Raw genomic sequence first — 18,150 nt, forward strand, 5'->3', positions numbered from 1 at the left:
AGATGCTTTTCCAGTTGACTGCCTCATGTAGACCTACCCCCAAATGGCAGCAGGAGAAAGGACTAAGCAAAGCCACGCTGAGCTCACCTGACTGCGGTCATCTGCTGCAGAGAGAAGAGGAGGCGATGGCAGCGTGCTGGGTTCCTGCTCACCACTGCTGTGTTTTCTGCCCAGAAACAGACACACATTTACTTTTTGGTTTTAAATGAGTCACCCTCATTAATCTGCCACTGGCACAGATCAGGCAGCCTACAGTACTGTTTTCAGTGCATGTATTTTCAGAAACATCTCGTTTCATGTATTTTTTGTTCAGTGCAGGTGAAAGCAACAGAAACTGTCAGGGACTTGACAATGCAGTAGTTCTTGGAGCTATGGCTTCAAAATTTTGGGGAGGAGAAAGGAAGTTGGGATAGACTTTTGTCCACTTTCAAGAAATCTGCCAGAAATTGTGTTTTTTCTGCTGTTACCTGCTCTTGTGGCTGAGTTTCTTTTGTTTTTTTAAAGTATCTTTTCTGAAATAACCTTACAGGTAACACAAAGGAACAGTTGAGCAAGTGAAACATCAGCTGAAACACAGTAATTTTACTGAAGAAAAATGTTCTACCTTCAGTTTAAATTTGTGACCTAACACCTAGTTATCATATAGAAGTCCTTGACCACCTGTACATTCTGTAAGATTTTTTTTCTTGGGTTTTTTGGTCTTTTTTGTTTGTTGGTTTTGTTCCATTTTATTTGGTTGGTTGGGATGTTTGGGTTGTGTTTTTTGGTGGGTTTTTTTTGGTTGGCTTTGTTTTATTGTTTGGTTGTTTTTGTGGTTTTTTTTTTATAGGAGGAGTGATTAAGGACATGGGGTTTACATTAAAGCAGAATCTTTTATTTCATCCTTTTTGTAAAAAACCAAATCAGCATGCGCCAATCAGGCTCCCATGTGTAAGTAGCCCTTGGCAGCTCAGCTTTAGCACACTCAACCCTTCTACCTCCTCTTACAGCCCAGCTTTAGCTCTGGTGTGGTCAGGCCCTCACCTATAGAACACTGTTCTTACTAAAAATAACAAGAGACAGTAGTACTGCTACTTCAGCTGAGGTTTTTGGTCAATGAAGCACCCCCTTTGGAAACTTTCTTATGCTCTTTAGAGCACTACATAAATTACAGGCTTTTCTTCTTCCTCCATGATCAATCTCCAGCTATGTGCTGGCTTGGCATGTTAAGTGTCACCCTTTTGTGTTTGTTTTCCTTCCCTATTGCTTTTTTTTTTTTTTTTAATATTACTTTTTCTGTGACTGTTTATGAGATGGCTCTTTCCCATTAATTTCAATTTAACATTCATTGAAGCTCCGTTTTTGTTCCCTCCTTATAGTTTTGGCTAAGTGTAAAGACTCAGAAAATAGCTACTCTTATTCCTTTCTGGTAATGCATCCAAAAACAGCTATCCAGGTAGAATCTGTGAGAAACTGGCACTGACTTCTTTTTCATTCACCAAAAAGCAGACAATCTTGTATCTATGTATTGACTCCAGATTACTCTCTGACTGTAAACAAAGCCAGAATATCTGGCCACTTTTTTCATTTTTAGAAAAGAGAAGTAGCTTGAGAGAACAGTCCCAGATTGGAATTGGGTTGGTATTCATGCTTCATCTTGTGCCTTTTGTTACTGTTGTTCTAACTACCCTCTGTTGTGGAATCACTGAGGCTCCAAAGGCACCGAACCTCCAGCTCTTTCGAAAAGCAGAATTGCTGTAACTCACAATTCTGATGGAAGTGGGCGTTCATAGCTGAAAATCCTGGCTTAGTTTTTCCATACTGAAATTATTTAGGAAGGCAATTTGGCCTCCTCTCCCCATGTGAGAAACAGAGGACTAAGCAGGCCTGTGTGTATTCCCCACTCCCAGCAGCAGCTGAGGTGAGATAAGTCCATACCAGGTAAGCAGCAGCCTCTCCCGAGGGCCACGGGGCTGCAGCTGAGGCCAGAAATGGCACAAGCACCCCAACACACCAGGTCAGGCACAGCCCAGCTGCAGCCAGGCACTCTGCAAAAACAGTGAGGAGCTCATAAAGCCCAAGGAAGTGGCATCCAAAGGACACTCTCATGGAAGAGGGAAAGCATCAGATCTTTTCTAGCCATACTGACACCCAGTGAGCAGCTGGCTGTTTGCACAGGTGCTGGTTTGTACAAAGAGAAAGCTGCTAATATAACTCACTTCAGGAATCCCTGGTCCACATCATCAGTATAGTATACAAACCCATGTTTGGGGAGACTTGTCTCATTGGCAGGAATTTCCTTCATCTGGCTACTCAAATGAAATTATATATAAACAAAAGGAACCTTACAAAGTGGTCTGTTTCTGTTAATTTTGCTCACCTCCTCTGCTTTACAGCAGCAACAAGGTCTGGCCCTGAGAACATGGAGAACAAACTGTCTCCATTAGCTGAGGAGGTCTCGTCACTTGAGCTGGCAGAGTCTCCCTGTGTACCAGACCAGCTGTTTGTCACATCACTGAAAGACATAAAGTTGTATTAGTGCTTGTATTTACAGTGCCTGGTCCAGACTGCGTGCCACAGTTGTGCTGAATCTTTGTCACAGGTGGTACCTCAGAGCACAAAATTTCAGTACTTTGTAAACTATACCAGTAATACAAGTACTTTCACTAGTTCTGAGTGGTCACATCAACTGCTCTGTTACAGCCTTTTTATGTGTATTTTACTAAAAGAGTGGTATTAGTCAAGCACCTCTCCTCTTCAGGAAGGAGAAACAAGTGATGCTTGGGTTTGGAATCACTGAGTACTCGATTTTTTCACTGCAAAACTGAGCTAGAACACAAATCCATCCTACTGGTTTTACACTAGAGAGTCACAGCTCTTACATTATGGACCAATGGACAGAGAATCTTGGAACACTTCTTGCAAAGTAAATAGTTATGATTTGGAAGAGATCAAAAACTATAAATGCCTGCTGTGAGGTACCTGCCTTTTAGTAGCAAGATTAAGTGGCTAAAATCTGAATTCAGGCACCACAATTTTGACAGCATGACTTTTCACGAAAATTAGTACTTAAAGCTGTTTTTAAAATACTCAGAGAAAACTGTCCTGAATACATCTGTGCTATAGATTCCTTATTTCCTCTGTTGGAGTCACAGTCAGTGTCCATGCCACTCTAAAGATGACATCAAGCATGTCAGTGCCTTGGGATAAGCAAAGCAGGCAGAGCTCATATTGCTCACTCTTAACAGTGAAGTGCAGCTTTCACAGATACAGCAGCAGCAACTGAAAAAACACCCAGTATTCCCACATTCTGCCAAATCCAGGTGCAAAATAAACTTATACAATAAAAAACATACACATCCTGTCCAGTGTCTTACCCCTCTGTGAAATACTCGGGAAAGGGCCAGGTTTTATGAGGATCATCAGGAAGAGGCCAGTTGCCACGCGTGGTGCTTGGACGACGGACATGCTGTGCTTGCCTCTTCTGTTGCATAGCCTGGTTCACCCCAGCAACATAGCGGGCAAACTCTGGATCAGAGCCAACTGAATGGAAGAAACCAACAAGTCCATTTCTGCTACTTTCTACTTTCAATCCTTTAGGTTTGACCATACCCCACAACCAAGTAATTCCCTCCTTGATGATAAATGGCAGCCAGTAGTGAATAGGTCTTCATGGAGCAGCAAAGAACACTGAACAGGAAATGTTTTACAAAGATGAGATACACAGCATCCATGTATAATAATTATTACATAGAAGTACACCTGCCCCTTGCATTCCATCAGGGAAATTGTGTTGTACTATGATTGTGTCTAGGCTGAAAGGTCCAATATCCATCAGTAAACACTGATAAAATGGACACTGGACATTTATCCACGCAAGTGAAAGAGAGCAGAACAGTTACTGTGGTTGATACCAGAGTGCAACATGATTTCCAGCTATGTTGTGATCCTGCTTACTTGGGAAATCAGAATCTCAGATGGATCATACTAGAACACAGAGCACCAAAACTGCCTCCCTCCTACAAGGATGAGACAATTCTGAAAACATTCTCATCCTGAGCTACAAAATATTTCAGAATAAGAATTATATTTACAGAATAAAGCAGTAATTTAAAAATGCTTCCATTCTCAACATGCATTTTGTGTCCCAAACATCTAGTAAGGAATAAGCACGGTCTTGAGCAGACACAGCAAAAGCCTTAATCCAAAAGTGTTTCAAATGCTCCATTGATCAGAGGCAAGCAACTGCTGTATTCAAAGGACTGCTGATAATGAGCCTGTAACTGAGTTTCCACAGCTTCTCTTTCTTTTGCCTTTTTCCTTCCCTGAGAAAAAACTTGGCAATCTGACTGTTTTTATGGAAAATGTCTAGACTGCATGCACAGTAATTGCAGTGGGAAGTACTGAGCCGCTGGCTTGCCAGTCTCAGTTTGAGGCTGAAGACTGAAGAACATCCAACAATCACGCACAGCTCGCAAAGCAGAAATTCTTTCATCTGATGGCTCCCTACATTCAATACTGCATTTAAAAGATATGTTTCCTTGTTCTCATTTGACACATCCAGAAAAGACCTCCACAATGTTTTGTTAGATGCAAATTACAAAGACAGTGAAGAAAACTTTGTTTCTCTGCCTCTTTTATTAAGCAAGGGCCATCTAGGAACAAAACATCCCCACTAGTGCTTGTTCTCCCTCTGAAATATTTTCATTTAAGATGATGCTGGAAGCCAGACAGTTCCTCAGATCTAAGAATAGTGTCTAGATGGATTCTGAAGGACACCCAGGCTTTTTTTACCTGTGGGACAGCATTAAGTTCTAAAGTGCTGGTATATTCAAAATAGAAGCTTGTGTTAATTTCTACCTCAATGAAAACATCAGGTGAACAGTTTTTTTAATCCAAAAGATTGGAGTTGCCAACATACCTTCTGCTAGTTCTTACTGCAACATTCCTTCATCAAGTTCTTAGTGATGATTAAAGAACTACAAAATTCATTGTTGGGACTAGTTAGGCCTTCAACATGAAAAGCCATGATTTTCAATTTTATAAATTCTTAATCAGTAGTTTTACATCTGAAGAGAGACATTATTTTCAGACTCTAAAAGTATTTATCAAAAAAGTAAGTAACGTGTTTTGTTTCAAATGACAAATGTACAGTTCTAGGAAAGCTTGGAAATGAAAAACGGTTTTCTGTTTCACATCTTTTTGTACTACACTAAAGCTTAAAATGAAAATTTCTACACCACAGCTCAACCTGGCAAGTTCTAAGAAGAAAAGTTCTTTCTAGTGGAAAAGTATTCAGTCGGAAGGATTTTTGTTTGGTTTTGATATTTTAAATGCCAAATCTGTGAAAAATACTGTTTACTTATCATCACAACTGCAGAAGTCTGTATCTTAATCCACTGAGCACCATTTATGGAACTTGAGTAAAGCACCTTTTCGAAGTACCACTGTCTTGACATTCATCAAATGGAACAAAACAAGTAGTTTTATGTAGAGCAAAAGGCAAATACTACAGGAATATAATGAACTCAAAATGCTGAGAATGTCAGTCCTTTGCATACCTGCTTTCTTTTCCCTACACACATATGGGTTTAGTGCTTGCTGAAAATAATTTTGTCCTTCCTTAGAGGCTGTGATAATCCTTAAGTCTATACCCCAAGTACGTTAAAGTATAATGATGCTAATACAGACTTAGAGTTATTAAGCAACAGCACAACTATGGTGGCTATTTTTGCCACAAAAACTCCACTAATTTATCAGCTAAGTTGACAAAATAACTATCATAATTATGAGTCAAAGGAGCTGGTTTGAGACGCCTACACATTCCAAACACAGACAAGTGCAAATGAGCACGGGAAACTGAGCTCTACTTTGATAAGAGGTTCCCTGTTCTCCTGCTCCTCCCTCCAGGCAGTTGCCATAAATGCACACTACAACATTCCTGCAGCTGTGTTCCAGGCCAACAGAAGTTACATTTACAAGGTAGCAGCTGTGTAAATTGTTCTTAATACGACCATCAGAATCACAGCAATCACAGAATATTCTGAGTTAGAAGAGACCCACAAGGATCATCAAGTCCAGCTCTCAAGCAAATGGCCCACATGGGGATCAAATGTTCATCTCTTAGATTCCAATTTCTTGGTCCGTAGCTATATGTTTATGACTCTCAAATTTTATCTCACTTCATCTTTGAGAATGAATAATTCATCTATATTTACAATTTATTAGTGGTCCAAACACATATGGCAAACCTCATGGCACTTGCTCTTTGGTCTCTAATCCTTTGACATCTAAACTTTTCATTGCAGAACCAGCTGTGGAACCGGAACCAGTATGATTCCCAGGGAACTGGGGAGCAATGGATGGAAAATACGGGGATATGGGAAAGATGCAACCTGGCTGTATCTCCCAGTTACAAGCCTGGTAAAGAGCAGGAGGGATAACTTTGAGGACAGGGAACATACCTTAGCTCAAGAATTTGATTTTAAACAATTTTACAAACTAAGAATAGGAGGAACATCATCTGTAAGTAACTTTTCAGTACTCTGCTGTGCTCCATATAGGAAAGGTCAGACTACTACAACTGGGACAAGAAACAAGGAATTAGTTTCCATGCTTGCAGATCACCTTCTGTTAAAGAAGCAAATAAGCACACACACAAATTCCTGCTTGCACTGGTCAACACCCTTACATCCGGTGGGCAGCACGGGGAAATACTGCCAGCAATATTTCACAGTATTGTTTTGCAAAGGACCCTTACAAAAACCATAATAAAGGAAAAGACACACACCTGCAGGGTCAAAAGGCAGGATTTCTCCCAGCATCCCAAACACTCCATCAGTTTGGTCACGATTTGGCCATGTGTTGTTTCTAGGTCCTTGTGGTTTCTGTCCTAACATCTCTGCCATCATATTGTCCATATAGCTGCTTACAAGACCCAAGCTGTACAAATCAGAGCTTAAATCTGAAAAACCAGGATTGTTCCACTGATTGATATGAGACAATCCAGCTCCAACAGCTGGGGCTTGCTGCTGTGAAGAATTACTGAGCCATTTGGCAGGTACGCGTTGCTGTGGTCCAATAGGTTGAAGCAAGTGTTGATAATACTGTATTTGCTGCTGCTGCTTTTGGGACTGCTGCTGGGACAAGCCTTGTTGAGGAGGATGCAATGGGGTGTGAGACACAGACTGCGGCTGCTGTTGAACTGATCCTGACTTTTGTTCTGTTGCTGTAGAGGATGCAACAGAGTTCCTTCTTTTCACCATCGGAGAAGTCTGCTGGGATTTGCCCATATTAAAACCAGACAAGAAATCTATAACATCCTGCATTTCTTGGTCAGTTGGTAAATTCATACCTTTGTCATCCTTGCCATCATTTGGTTTGAAGAAGCTGTCCCGCCTTTCCATTAGAAATCCATTGACAAGCTGGTTATTTGTGCTCTGAACTGGCTGCAGGGCATCTGCACTCCGAGGGAAGTTACCAATGTTCAGGATGTTCTGCAACCGTGCGTCCATGTTAGTGGGCATTTTAGCTTTCTCCTCTGAGCTGGAACTTATGAAGACATTTTTGGAAGGTGTATTGGGGATTGAGTAACTTCCCGTGTTACTTGCACTGGTGCAGGAAGTTTTTTTTGTAAACCGTGAAGTCAGTTTTGAGAATGTCTTTTGCAGACCCCCTGAAGATTTGCTTCCATTCCCCGATGGCATGTCAACTTGGCTCCCAAAGTCTGAGATTTCACGCTGTAACTGGATCTGAATACAAGGCAAAGCTTGCTCCCTGCATCAACAAAAAATACATATTTCAAACCACCTAATACATGACTGAATTTGTACTTTGGGGGAAAATGTGTATTTTGATAATAGCTCAAGAAAGAAACAACACCGAAGACTGCCAAGTCCAACAGCCACTTCTTATGGTAACAAAGCAAATTACTCCTCATATTTGCAATACTTTCCATTCCTTTAATTTTAATTGTGCTTCAAGACCTAAATAGAGACCAATTTAATATAAATCAAGTATTTTTGTAAGAGAGAAGCTAACATTTTTTTACCCTTGGATATGCTGCTGGTTTGGTTTTAAGCAGTCTCCTATAACTTGGGATGTACCCAGAAGGTATCTGTGGGATTAACAATGTCTCACTCTGTTTGACTCCTGTTTTCCCCTTCTAATGAGCTGGCACTATCAAATCCCTCAGCACAGATTATTCAACAACAACAGCTTAGTTTGAACTAGAAAAGAGATGTACCTTCCTTCCTTCCACCTGTGTATATCAAACACAGCAGTGTAGAGCACATCTACCAGCCCCAGAGTCTTCTCCGGATCCAGACTTCTCTGTAGCAAAGACATTGTTGCTGGATCTTCTTTCAGACACCTGTCATCATTAAGTTTAAATTAGAAATCAAAATGCTCATTTTTTACATTAAACAATTCTACCTTATCAATCAGAAAGCCAATTGCTGCACTCCTGCAGAACAACATGGGAATGCCTCGGGGTTCCTGGGCTGCAGCCTGGGCAGTCTGTGCCTGCTGTGGAGCACAGAGCTAATGTCACTGTGAGCTTCAGCAGCACAGTCCATTGGAATCATCACTGACAAGAGCTCTTTAGCAGGCACAGTTCAGGCACGGCAGCAACGAACTCCAAACACACAATACCCACTTCTGGAATACGGCAAGAGCCTGACACAACCCAGCACATGCCGAGAGCCTGAGCCAGGCGGGGCCCGCGCGGAGACGATTCCACAGACCCAACAGCGCGAGGCGATGGGCCCCGCGGTACCGCCGAGCGCCAGCAGGCGGCGCTGCCCCCGGCAGCCATCCACAGGCAGCGGGGACCAACCGGAGCACCGGGACTCGCCTCCTGTCCCGCCTTCCCTCCCGAAACAGCACGGGGACACTCCCTCCTTCCCGAAATGGCACCGGGACACGCCTTCCTGCCTTCCCTAAGGAAACCTCACCAGGACATACATACACACGGATCGACGTTACCTACCTTCCTTCCCAGGAAACAGCACTGGGACACTCCTCCCTGTATTCCCCCAGGAAACAGCGCTAAGACATACACACGGACCCACCCACCCACCTTCCTTCCTTCCCCCCCTCCCGGGAAACAGCACCGGGACACTCCTGGGCGTGCCAGCGGCACCGCTAGGAACAGGCTGCCTCTGTACGAGTCAAGTGAATGAAATGTGTGGGACTGAAATTCCCAACACTGACTCCTTCCGAGTTAGAGACAAGGGCTGCCATTGCTTCCTGTTCCCACTGCTTTGAACGGGAAGAAATTCTCACAAACTGCACATCAACCATTCTTTACTAGGCAGTCACCCAAACTGGTAGGAACAGCATCTCCTGGAGCCCAGAGGTCCGTGGCTCACGACAGACTTAAAGAACAGCCCAGGGAAGAAAGAGCAAAGGCTCTCACATTAACTCAGCCCATTCTTGGCCTTCCTGGGCTACAGCTGGGACCTGCCTGGGTGGAGCATAACAGGAGTACTGTTACTTTTGAAACCTTCTCTTTTATCATCAAGCTTTTACATTTTCAAGTCTCAGTGTCCCAGCACTGCCTCTCTTGCCTTGCCTCCTAGGTAAGGAGGCAGCTGAAGTACAACTTTATCAGGAACGGAGGTGTTCAACCAGTCCAGACAGAGGAACTTAAGGAAGCTGTGCCATAACTGTGCACGTTCTTTCCTTCATTTGTACTGCAACAATTTTCCCCATTTCAGTCACAATCTGCAATACAGTATTTTTATTTACCAAGTTGATGGAACTTGCACCACAATTCTTGATCCTTCTAAACTTATCTGAGGAGCATAGGCTTCTTTATTTTCAATCTGTGCTGTGTCCACAACTACCTAGCAAATAAAATAAAAAGGAAAATTCTTTAAGCATTAGTTATTTTATCACTCCCGTAGTTAAACTAATAATCTCACCTCCCAGTCATGCTACAGGTACAAAAAACCCCCAAATAAAACCAAACTAACTCACAAAATCATTGTAAATTTATTTCTGTTTTAATATAAAATTAGTTTAGTACAGAAACCTCTATTTTAATTCTTCTCAGTTACATTCTGTAGTAATGCATCACTATGTCATTACCAGTTGCTCTGCCTCCCTGCTGGTAGTTCTCAGTGGCTCCACACAACAGCCCTTATTTTGAGAAGTTTAGCAGTTACTACTTTAAGAGCTCCCAAACATCTACTCAGCAAAATGTTTTAAATAATTTAACTGTAGTGCATGGTATGAAATAGACAAATAATACTCAGCCAGAAACCCCTCACAATTCCTAACGTACACCTCCTACTTTTAATGTTATGAAATTCCACACCAACATTTCTCTATTCTACCTAATGAAACTGTACTGTTATTAATTCCTGATTAAATGAAGGGAAGTGACTGTTCAGTTTGTTGGACTCTGAGACATCATGAAGACATATGGAAGAGGAAAGTCTTGAAAATCAACCCTGTGTCATGAACTTTTCTTTTTCGACAAGTTAAAGGAATGGATTCACTTCAGCTTCATTTAACCTTTAATTTAATGATACTAAGTTCCATATTTGGTTCGTGCTTTCTGTTGTTGTCCAGTCTGTGTGGGCTGGCCTTTTTGATAATTTCCATAATTTCCTATTTTGGTCATGCTGAAAACAGCAGCTTTTTGGCAGCAGTCAGCAGTTCTTGCTTCAGTGACTAGTAGATTAGCTGTACCACTTATCCTTGAAATGGCAAAAGTCCTCTGGTATAAATAAGCCGCAAGGAACATTATTGACTTTGTTGCCATCACCTAACCTACACTGGTCCTGTTTCTAACTGGTTGTCTGTTACTGGGTATGAAAAAATGCGGAACATAATGCTGAGTTTCTTCTCCCTCACTTTAATAAAACCATCAAATAATACTTGAGCATAATTATTTCCCACCTTCCAAATATTTTAGCATAATGCCTTCTTTTTCCTTCAGTTGACTCTAAGCATTTGTCCAGGTTATTCAGTTTTAAACACGTCTAAGCATGGTGACAAAAGGCCACACTATCATCCACCCATGAAAAAACCTCTCATTTTGTAACAGGGCAATTCCAGCACTCTTTTCTTGGTGTTTGTATGTTTTCATTTTACTTTATTTGGTAATCTGCAATTCAGCCCTATTGTAGTTATAACTGTGATAAGGAGAAATGAACTCAGGAGTGATTGTTCCCAACTCCCAAGCCTGCAACTCAGACTTGAAGTCAGAGGTGAAACTCTGATTTGTGCAGACCTGTGTCAGGTTATGGTTGTGGTGCATGGTTGGTGCCCATGGTCCAGGCTTTATTTGGAGTGTTCCTCCCTCAGGACAAACCTTCATTTCTTCCTTTTGCAAAAAAGCTTTACATTTCCCAACATCTGTCAGAGTCAGGACATCTGGGATTTAAACTTTACTAGGGGATTCAGTGCCTCTGAAATGCATATTGGTGTTTGCTATGGAAAGATCTAGCACAAAAAAAAAAAAAAAAAAAAAAAAAAAAAAAAAAAAAAGTTTTATCTGTTAACCTCTTTACAGAAGGCCAATTGGAAGTTTTATTTCTGCTCATCCTCTGAATTCAGCTATTTGAATGTACATTATTTTTATTCAAACATGCAAATTTCATCAGCTGACCTAAATCTCAAAAATCAGTTCTTATTATATACATGCTAAGGTAAGAACTGAAAATCCACACTTCTAATTATTTCTTATGTTAAAAAGCTACAGCCCAAAATAACCAAGCAAACTAAGCCACAACTCACTGTGCTTTCCACACTTAATAAGCAGCTTCTTAAAAGGCACATGGCAAGATAGCTTAAAAACACTGAGACAGTCAAGTAATGTTTTTTCAAATTGTGCATTTAAAATACAGATCCACACACAATTCTGAATGAATGCAGACAGCCCACTATCTAAAAACAGTACACCCAGACCTACGTAATGCTGTGCCATGATTCACTTATCTGCTTTCTTCACAAAATAAACTTAAAATAAACACATCCTCCCTCCTCGCCTGGTGGTGCTTAGAGAACAGCTTCCTGTACCTCAGACATCCATTGTTCTTGTTTTACAGGTGTTTCCTCTCTCCCTTCTACCCAAAAAACTCTTTAAAGACCCAAATTACAATTTCTTGTCACTGCATGAAGCTACATAGAGGCATAACTGGATGTTGTAAAAAACAATGGAACATAGTTTATAAAGAAAAACCTCAACCCTCATACTCCTCCAAAGTGTAACAAATCAAAGTGAGAATGAAGAAGAGCAGGCTTGCAGGTCTTCTGTCATGTGCACAGCTCATTATGTGTCTTTGAAGAGTGAAGCCTGCTACTTTCAGAACCTGACGTTCATGCAAAAATCTTCAGAGACATTCAGGATTCAACACAAGTAAAACTCCATAGCTCAGCACTGTCATTTGGGAGAATGTGTAAGTTTTATGCTGACACTCTCCAAAAGTGATGACAAACCTGAAGAATGTCAGTGCTTCAATTACCAGCAGGTCTAACTCGTTATGTCTAGACTGGGGGACACCAGATTTCCAGATTCCTGAGTCCAAATGTGCCTCGTGCCACTCCTCAAACCTCCTCAGGGCAGGACTTGGGTGTGCACAACACTGAAACCCCCTGGAAAGGAAACGGTGGAAGGTGCAGCATCCTCCCAGGCACTCCTCATCCAGACACTCAGGAGCCACAAACTGCTCCTGGATTACAGCACACTCCCATAGGGCTGCTGAGAAACTCCTTCCTCCTTGGCCTCATTTCCTGTACGTTGCTGCTGACTCCCAGCATCCTACTACAAACTGTGGCTGCTGAAGACACAATCCCATTTAACCATATCCAGTCCTCCTCGTATTTATTAATATTTAATACATGTTTTCCTTCAAACACCTAAGTCGAAATTTGATAAATCCTACTATTCCACAGTTTCTCTGTCCTTGCAAAGACACCACCTTCTTATGCCTCCTTGTAAAACTTCTCAAAGCACTACCATCTCCTACCTTTCAATCCCTGTATCTCAGTGAGGTAAGGATGCAGATGGTCAATGATGGTCTGCACCTTTGATTTTAGGCTGCCATTATATGAATAGTCAGTTGAATTCTAGTATAATTTCAACCTACTTCTCTAACAGGTATTTAATATTAAGGGAATATCTAAGATCTGATATCTAGTATCAAAGGGATGCTAAAGTAGAAATATCTGGCAAATTCATAATTTCCAATTTATCATTCAACATTACTGGAGAACCTTTTAATGGTATCAAAAGCACATGGTTTAATTAGCTAGGATGGAAGGTCCAGGTCACCTAACCAGCTGTGTGATTTATCTGAAAAACAGATTTACAAAATATGCAGCTATTTGGGTCCTTTAATCACAAATTAATTTTGAAGCCCTCATAGTCTCCCATCACCATTGCTGGAATCAGCAATGAACCAGCAAGAAGCATTTAACTCACTGTAGATTAAAGACAATTCAAAGAATACTTGAGAAAATCATCATAGGCTACAGTGTACCTTTATCCTTGCATTTCCTTCCTGTGTTGAAAGAGCAGCCTTTTCCCCTACTAACATAGTCCAGAAAACCTACATGCCATGCACAAACACTTCACTAAGTGCAGAGATTGCAGTAATTGGTCACGGGAGCACAAATGCATTTTCTTATCAGAGTGTGTTCCAAGCATCTGTTTTTATCAGCTGCTTAGATACTGTAAATTCCACTGGTTTTCTTCCCCTCAAGAACACCTATGTCTACAGCAAGGCATTTAATTGTTCTGTCCTCTGTTGGAGATTTCAGGTAGCATTACCTGGTGCAGAGACTTGCTGGTTTATGCTGGGCAGGAAACTCAGTTTCCAATCAAAGCAGAGAGAAAATTTAAAAAGGGCAGGTTTTCAAGCTAATTTGAGAGGGGGGGAGATGTTGGTTTTTTTTAAGATGGTCATCTATAGATTTGAAAATACTTCTATTTCTCTTTGAAGTAGAAGATTAATTTCTTGTGTCCTCTCTTGAGACAGAGACCAGGAAGCACCTGGTGCATTCTTCTGTTCCTTACAGACACCACCTACAGACTTCCATTCTACAAGGACACATTTTGCTCAGAAATCAAGTTAACTGCAGCACTAAAAATAGAGCCACACAGAATAAGACACTGCAAATTAATTTCTAAACTCCAAAATATCTAGTTTCTCTTCAGGGTGTTTACATAACCTTTGTTTTCCTAAGACTATTGGTAGTCACCTACCAGTCCAGCCTGGCCAAACAACAGCTGCACAGCAGTTTTGCAGGCTCCTCTCCACGTGGAAGGGCAGACCTGGTTCAGCACTTCAGTCACGGGAGAGTCATCGCGGGGTGTGAGTCCATTATGGCATCCAGCTTCCTTGATCAACTGCAGCATTGTGTGCTGGAAAAATAATAAACACTCTGTCCTACCCAACACACGATCTACAAATGCTACCACCAATCTTCCAGATGGATTAGCCATTGTTCTATATGCTTTCCAAACAGCTATCATGTCTGCAACCTCTGAACAGTCTTATACAACTAGGAGAGTTCCACTGCAGAACAGAAATATGGAAGATCATCTCTGCTGTTTGGAACACAATAGTACTCCAAAGTCATAAGCACTATTTCTGCTTAAATTCTTGCAAACCAGTCAAAATCAAAACTACAACAAGCACTGGAAAGACAACAGAAAAGCAGCATTTTGAGCAACTTATTATTTCCACTCTTTCAGGAGCAAGGAACTGGGTTTATCTAAAAAAAATAAAAAACATAAGTGCTGATTAAAATTGCCCAAATTACTTCTGAATGGACATATTTTCCATTTGTTTATGCTGAAACTACAATTAATTTCTCCATAATTTAGAACTCCTTTTAAAAAACTCTTTAAAAAAAAAAAACAGTTTGTAAGATGACATCAAAAGGAGTTCTGTTACAAAGCACTTTTTTCAAGTACCTCCCTTAGCACCAGGCTGGGCTGATTCACTTGGGCACATAAGAATATGAAGGCTCTGACATGCATCACCTGACTGGGGAATCTTTAAGGGCTCACTTTCCTCTGTACTTCTTCATACCTAACACATCTATTTTCAAAATTCTCTATGCCTGTGCTTCTCTCAAATTGGACCGAAATTGCTCAGATGGTCAAAATGTTATCAGAAACAGGCCCTACAATGTTATCAACATCATGTTTCCACAGGAAGTCAGGCTGAAAAAACACTTTTAAACACAGGTTTAGCACGGAAGTTCTATTACTATTGTTCTCTACATTTTAATCAATTCTACTCTTTCTACCCCCATCTTTACTTCTGTGGTTAATTAGGAGATATTACCGTTTTCAGCTTCAGGTTTTCTGCTGCAGACTCATTGAAGGAGATTCCTTTCAGAAAATGGGATCCGATCTGGACAGGGACAGTGGGCAGCTCACACTGGATGGGCTGAGGTGGAGTCTGTCTCCTTCCTGTTTGCTGGGCTTCAGCTTCACTGCAACAGCCCTGAAGTACAGGAGAACAGATCAAACAGAAGAAACAAATACATTAGAAAATCCAAATATGGGGCCAAATGTTTATGTATTTCAAGTACCCATTTTCAAGGTGAGAAGGGATGAAGGAGATCAGGTTTAACAGATCCTACCTGAAGACTTGCTTCAATTGCTTTTGGGTTCAAGTGGAAGCCAGCCTTCATTGCATATTCACAATGACCCAAGCTCTCCAGAGCCACTTTGTAAGCCTGACATTAAACAAAAGGTTGAGATGGCAGAGCTTTATCAGCAAGGAAGCAAGCACACAGTCACTGTGTCTCAGTACAGACAGGGATTGGTACAAGGATTTACCCCACTCAGTTCTATGGCATACACACATTTACCATGTAAGATTCCAAAGCTGTAATTCCCAAATACCTCTGAGCTCTCTGTGGCACACAATTCTGCAGGAACACACTCCTTCCCTATTTCACTCCTTGACCCACTGACTGTACTACATGCACATGAAAGCAGCAGACTTGAAAAACCACCTGCAAAGCACTGTCAATTTTCATGTTTAGCTCTTTGAGCTGATGTTCAGGGATGGCCACACTCTGTGAGCAGAAAAGTTGCTGAACTTCAATTCCTGCCAAACATCCATCACAGCCTCTTTCTCGCAGTCGAGATGTGGCCTGTAATGTAAAATAAAAATCCAGGGTGAGGAGGGTCAGCAGTAAACCAGGTCAGGCTTAATTAAATTTCAAAAAAGAAGAAAAAAGCCCACAGACTTTAAAACCTTCCACAAGAGATGAGAAGCAGCACCTGGGGGAAAGGACCTGGAGGAGACTTTATTATAACTTGCTCAACTTCTACTGCTACTTTGGAAGCAGAACTCTGACGTAACCTGTGCAGCACATGGGTGTTGGCCAGGACTTGGGCTCAGCATTGTTTGCTGTTACTATTTCATCTCCCTCTCAGGGATCCTGTTGCACAGACCACACCATGGCTGTGGTTACCTGAGCACGGACTCATAACTCCAACATAAACAGAAAATATGTTACATCATGTGTACAAGCACTCCTGTGTTCACAGGATGATACATTTCATAAAGTTATGGGTGATTACCGTGGGGCAACTGGAGAAGAGCCACACAATGCTAAGATCAACTTAGCACAGCAAGAAAATGACTTTGTGTAATATGATTTTGAAAAACAAGACATAAGCCAAATATCTACTTTTAACTGTAAAATCCTACATCAGTGAGCAGGGTAAAAGAAATAGATGTGGGTTATTTTCCAGTCTAGGAAGGAGTCTTGCTGTAAAGCAGGATGTCCAAACTGGGGGTTCTGCTACTACAGCCAATGGACAGACATGGCTCACCCCACGTACAGAATTACTGCATTTCCCAAAGTAAATCTTAAAGACCAACACCAGTTTTGAGCAACTGACAAAGCATCACTTTAAACTTTGTTGGAGTCCAGGGCATCCCTCTGGGCGCCCTGGGAAGTCACAGACCTCGGTAGAGAGGCCTGGGACCCGAAAAAGCGGGTCTGAGATCTGTGCAGGGGGGTTTGCCGGTCACAGAGCCCAGGAAGACACAGTCTTTGATTTTGGTCCATGAGAAAAACTTCTAACAGAGAGAAGAACTGCAAGTCACAAAGGTGTTACTGAGAGTAGTGTAGTTATCACTGTGCAGAAGATTTTGTAGTTTTGGATTTTTAGAATGTAGATGCAAAGGGACAAGACGGTGATTTTAGGGCAGTGCCCTGGGTTCTTCTTCTTCTCCCTTGGCATCCATCTTCTGCAGTGACATGGGCACAAGGGAGTTTCAGTGGATTGGATCAAAGTAGACATGACCCTGTTAGTATAGGTGATAGACATTGGCATAGAATTGCAAACAATGGGTACGTAGTTATCTGTATAAGAGGTAGCGACCTCCCATCACAGGAGGAGTCACCTCGTGTCCAGGCTGATGTGAACACCATGGCCGGACACAGGAGGGGAGTCACATTGTGTCGAAGCTGCTGTGAACATCTTGGCCAGACACAGAGAATTGAAAGATAAGAACTAACAAACAACGCGAGAAACCAAGAAAACCAAGACCTTGAGACTCCTCATCATTCTTGCGCCGAACACCGAGCACTGAGCTCAGCACAGAACACAGAGTAAGACAGCAGACCCTAAATCCTTCAGAGGTCAAGAGGGAAAATCACTCCCTTCGTGCCCACATGAACCACCAGCCTTGGAATCTCGGGTGAGGAAACAACCAGATTAAATCCTAAGAAAACTTCACTCTGAAGGAGCACTGTTCTCCTGCCAGAGAGGCTGATTCTACAGGAAAACAATCGATTGCCTTCCACTCCAAAGTAAAAAATGGCAAAGATTTCAGTATTTCAAATCCCCCTTCTTTCAAAATTATTTATATTACTCTATCTACAATTAGGAGAAATTTTATTTATTTAGAAACCATGTATTTTTCCTTATGCTATCGTAATACCCCACACAAATACTTCAAATCAGTTACTTCAGTCAATCATAAAAATTGAGAAGTTTCTCCTATTGTTATTTTGGAACTATGAAAAATCTGTATTTTATCTCTCTCCTCCCCATATATGTTTAATACAGGATTTGATTAATATAATACTTGTACAAAACTATTCTGAAATACAGGGTTTGCATTTCTGAAAACCAGAAATAGGTGAAGTGGGTTGCTCAAAAGGTAAAAATAAAGTTAA

At 41.4% G+C, this 18,150-nt stretch overlaps 1 protein-coding gene across 2 annotated transcripts in view; it reads right to left on the reverse strand.

Annotated features, from left to right (window-relative positions):
- The window catches only part of GARRE1 (granule associated Rac and RHOG effector 1), a 60,553-nt gene that overhangs the window by 3,547 nt on the left and 38,856 nt on the right, over positions 1-18,150 (reverse strand). For both annotated transcript variants that reach the window (XM_083870531.1, XM_083870532.1), the window contains 10 exons: positions 15,967-16,107; positions 15,589-15,684; positions 15,288-15,449; positions 14,194-14,356; positions 9,730-9,823; positions 8,225-8,350; positions 6,770-7,755; positions 3,357-3,522; positions 2,360-2,494; positions 88-166 (listed from right to left, as the gene is read on the reverse strand). In XM_083870531.1, the coding sequence (XP_083726657.1) occupies positions 88-166; positions 2,360-2,494; positions 3,357-3,522; positions 6,770-7,755; positions 8,225-8,350; positions 9,730-9,823; positions 14,194-14,356; positions 15,288-15,449; positions 15,589-15,684; positions 15,967-16,107 (2,148 nt within the window). The remainder of the gene's footprint in view (positions 1-87; positions 167-2,359; positions 2,495-3,356; positions 3,523-6,769; positions 7,756-8,224; positions 8,351-9,729; positions 9,824-14,193; positions 14,357-15,287; positions 15,450-15,588; positions 15,685-15,966; positions 16,108-18,150) is intronic.

This window comes from Zosterops lateralis, assembly GCF_965231275.1.
Source record: "Zosterops lateralis genome assembly, chromosome: 12".
NCBI lineage: Eukaryota > Metazoa > Chordata > Aves > Passeriformes > Zosteropidae > Zosterops > Zosterops lateralis.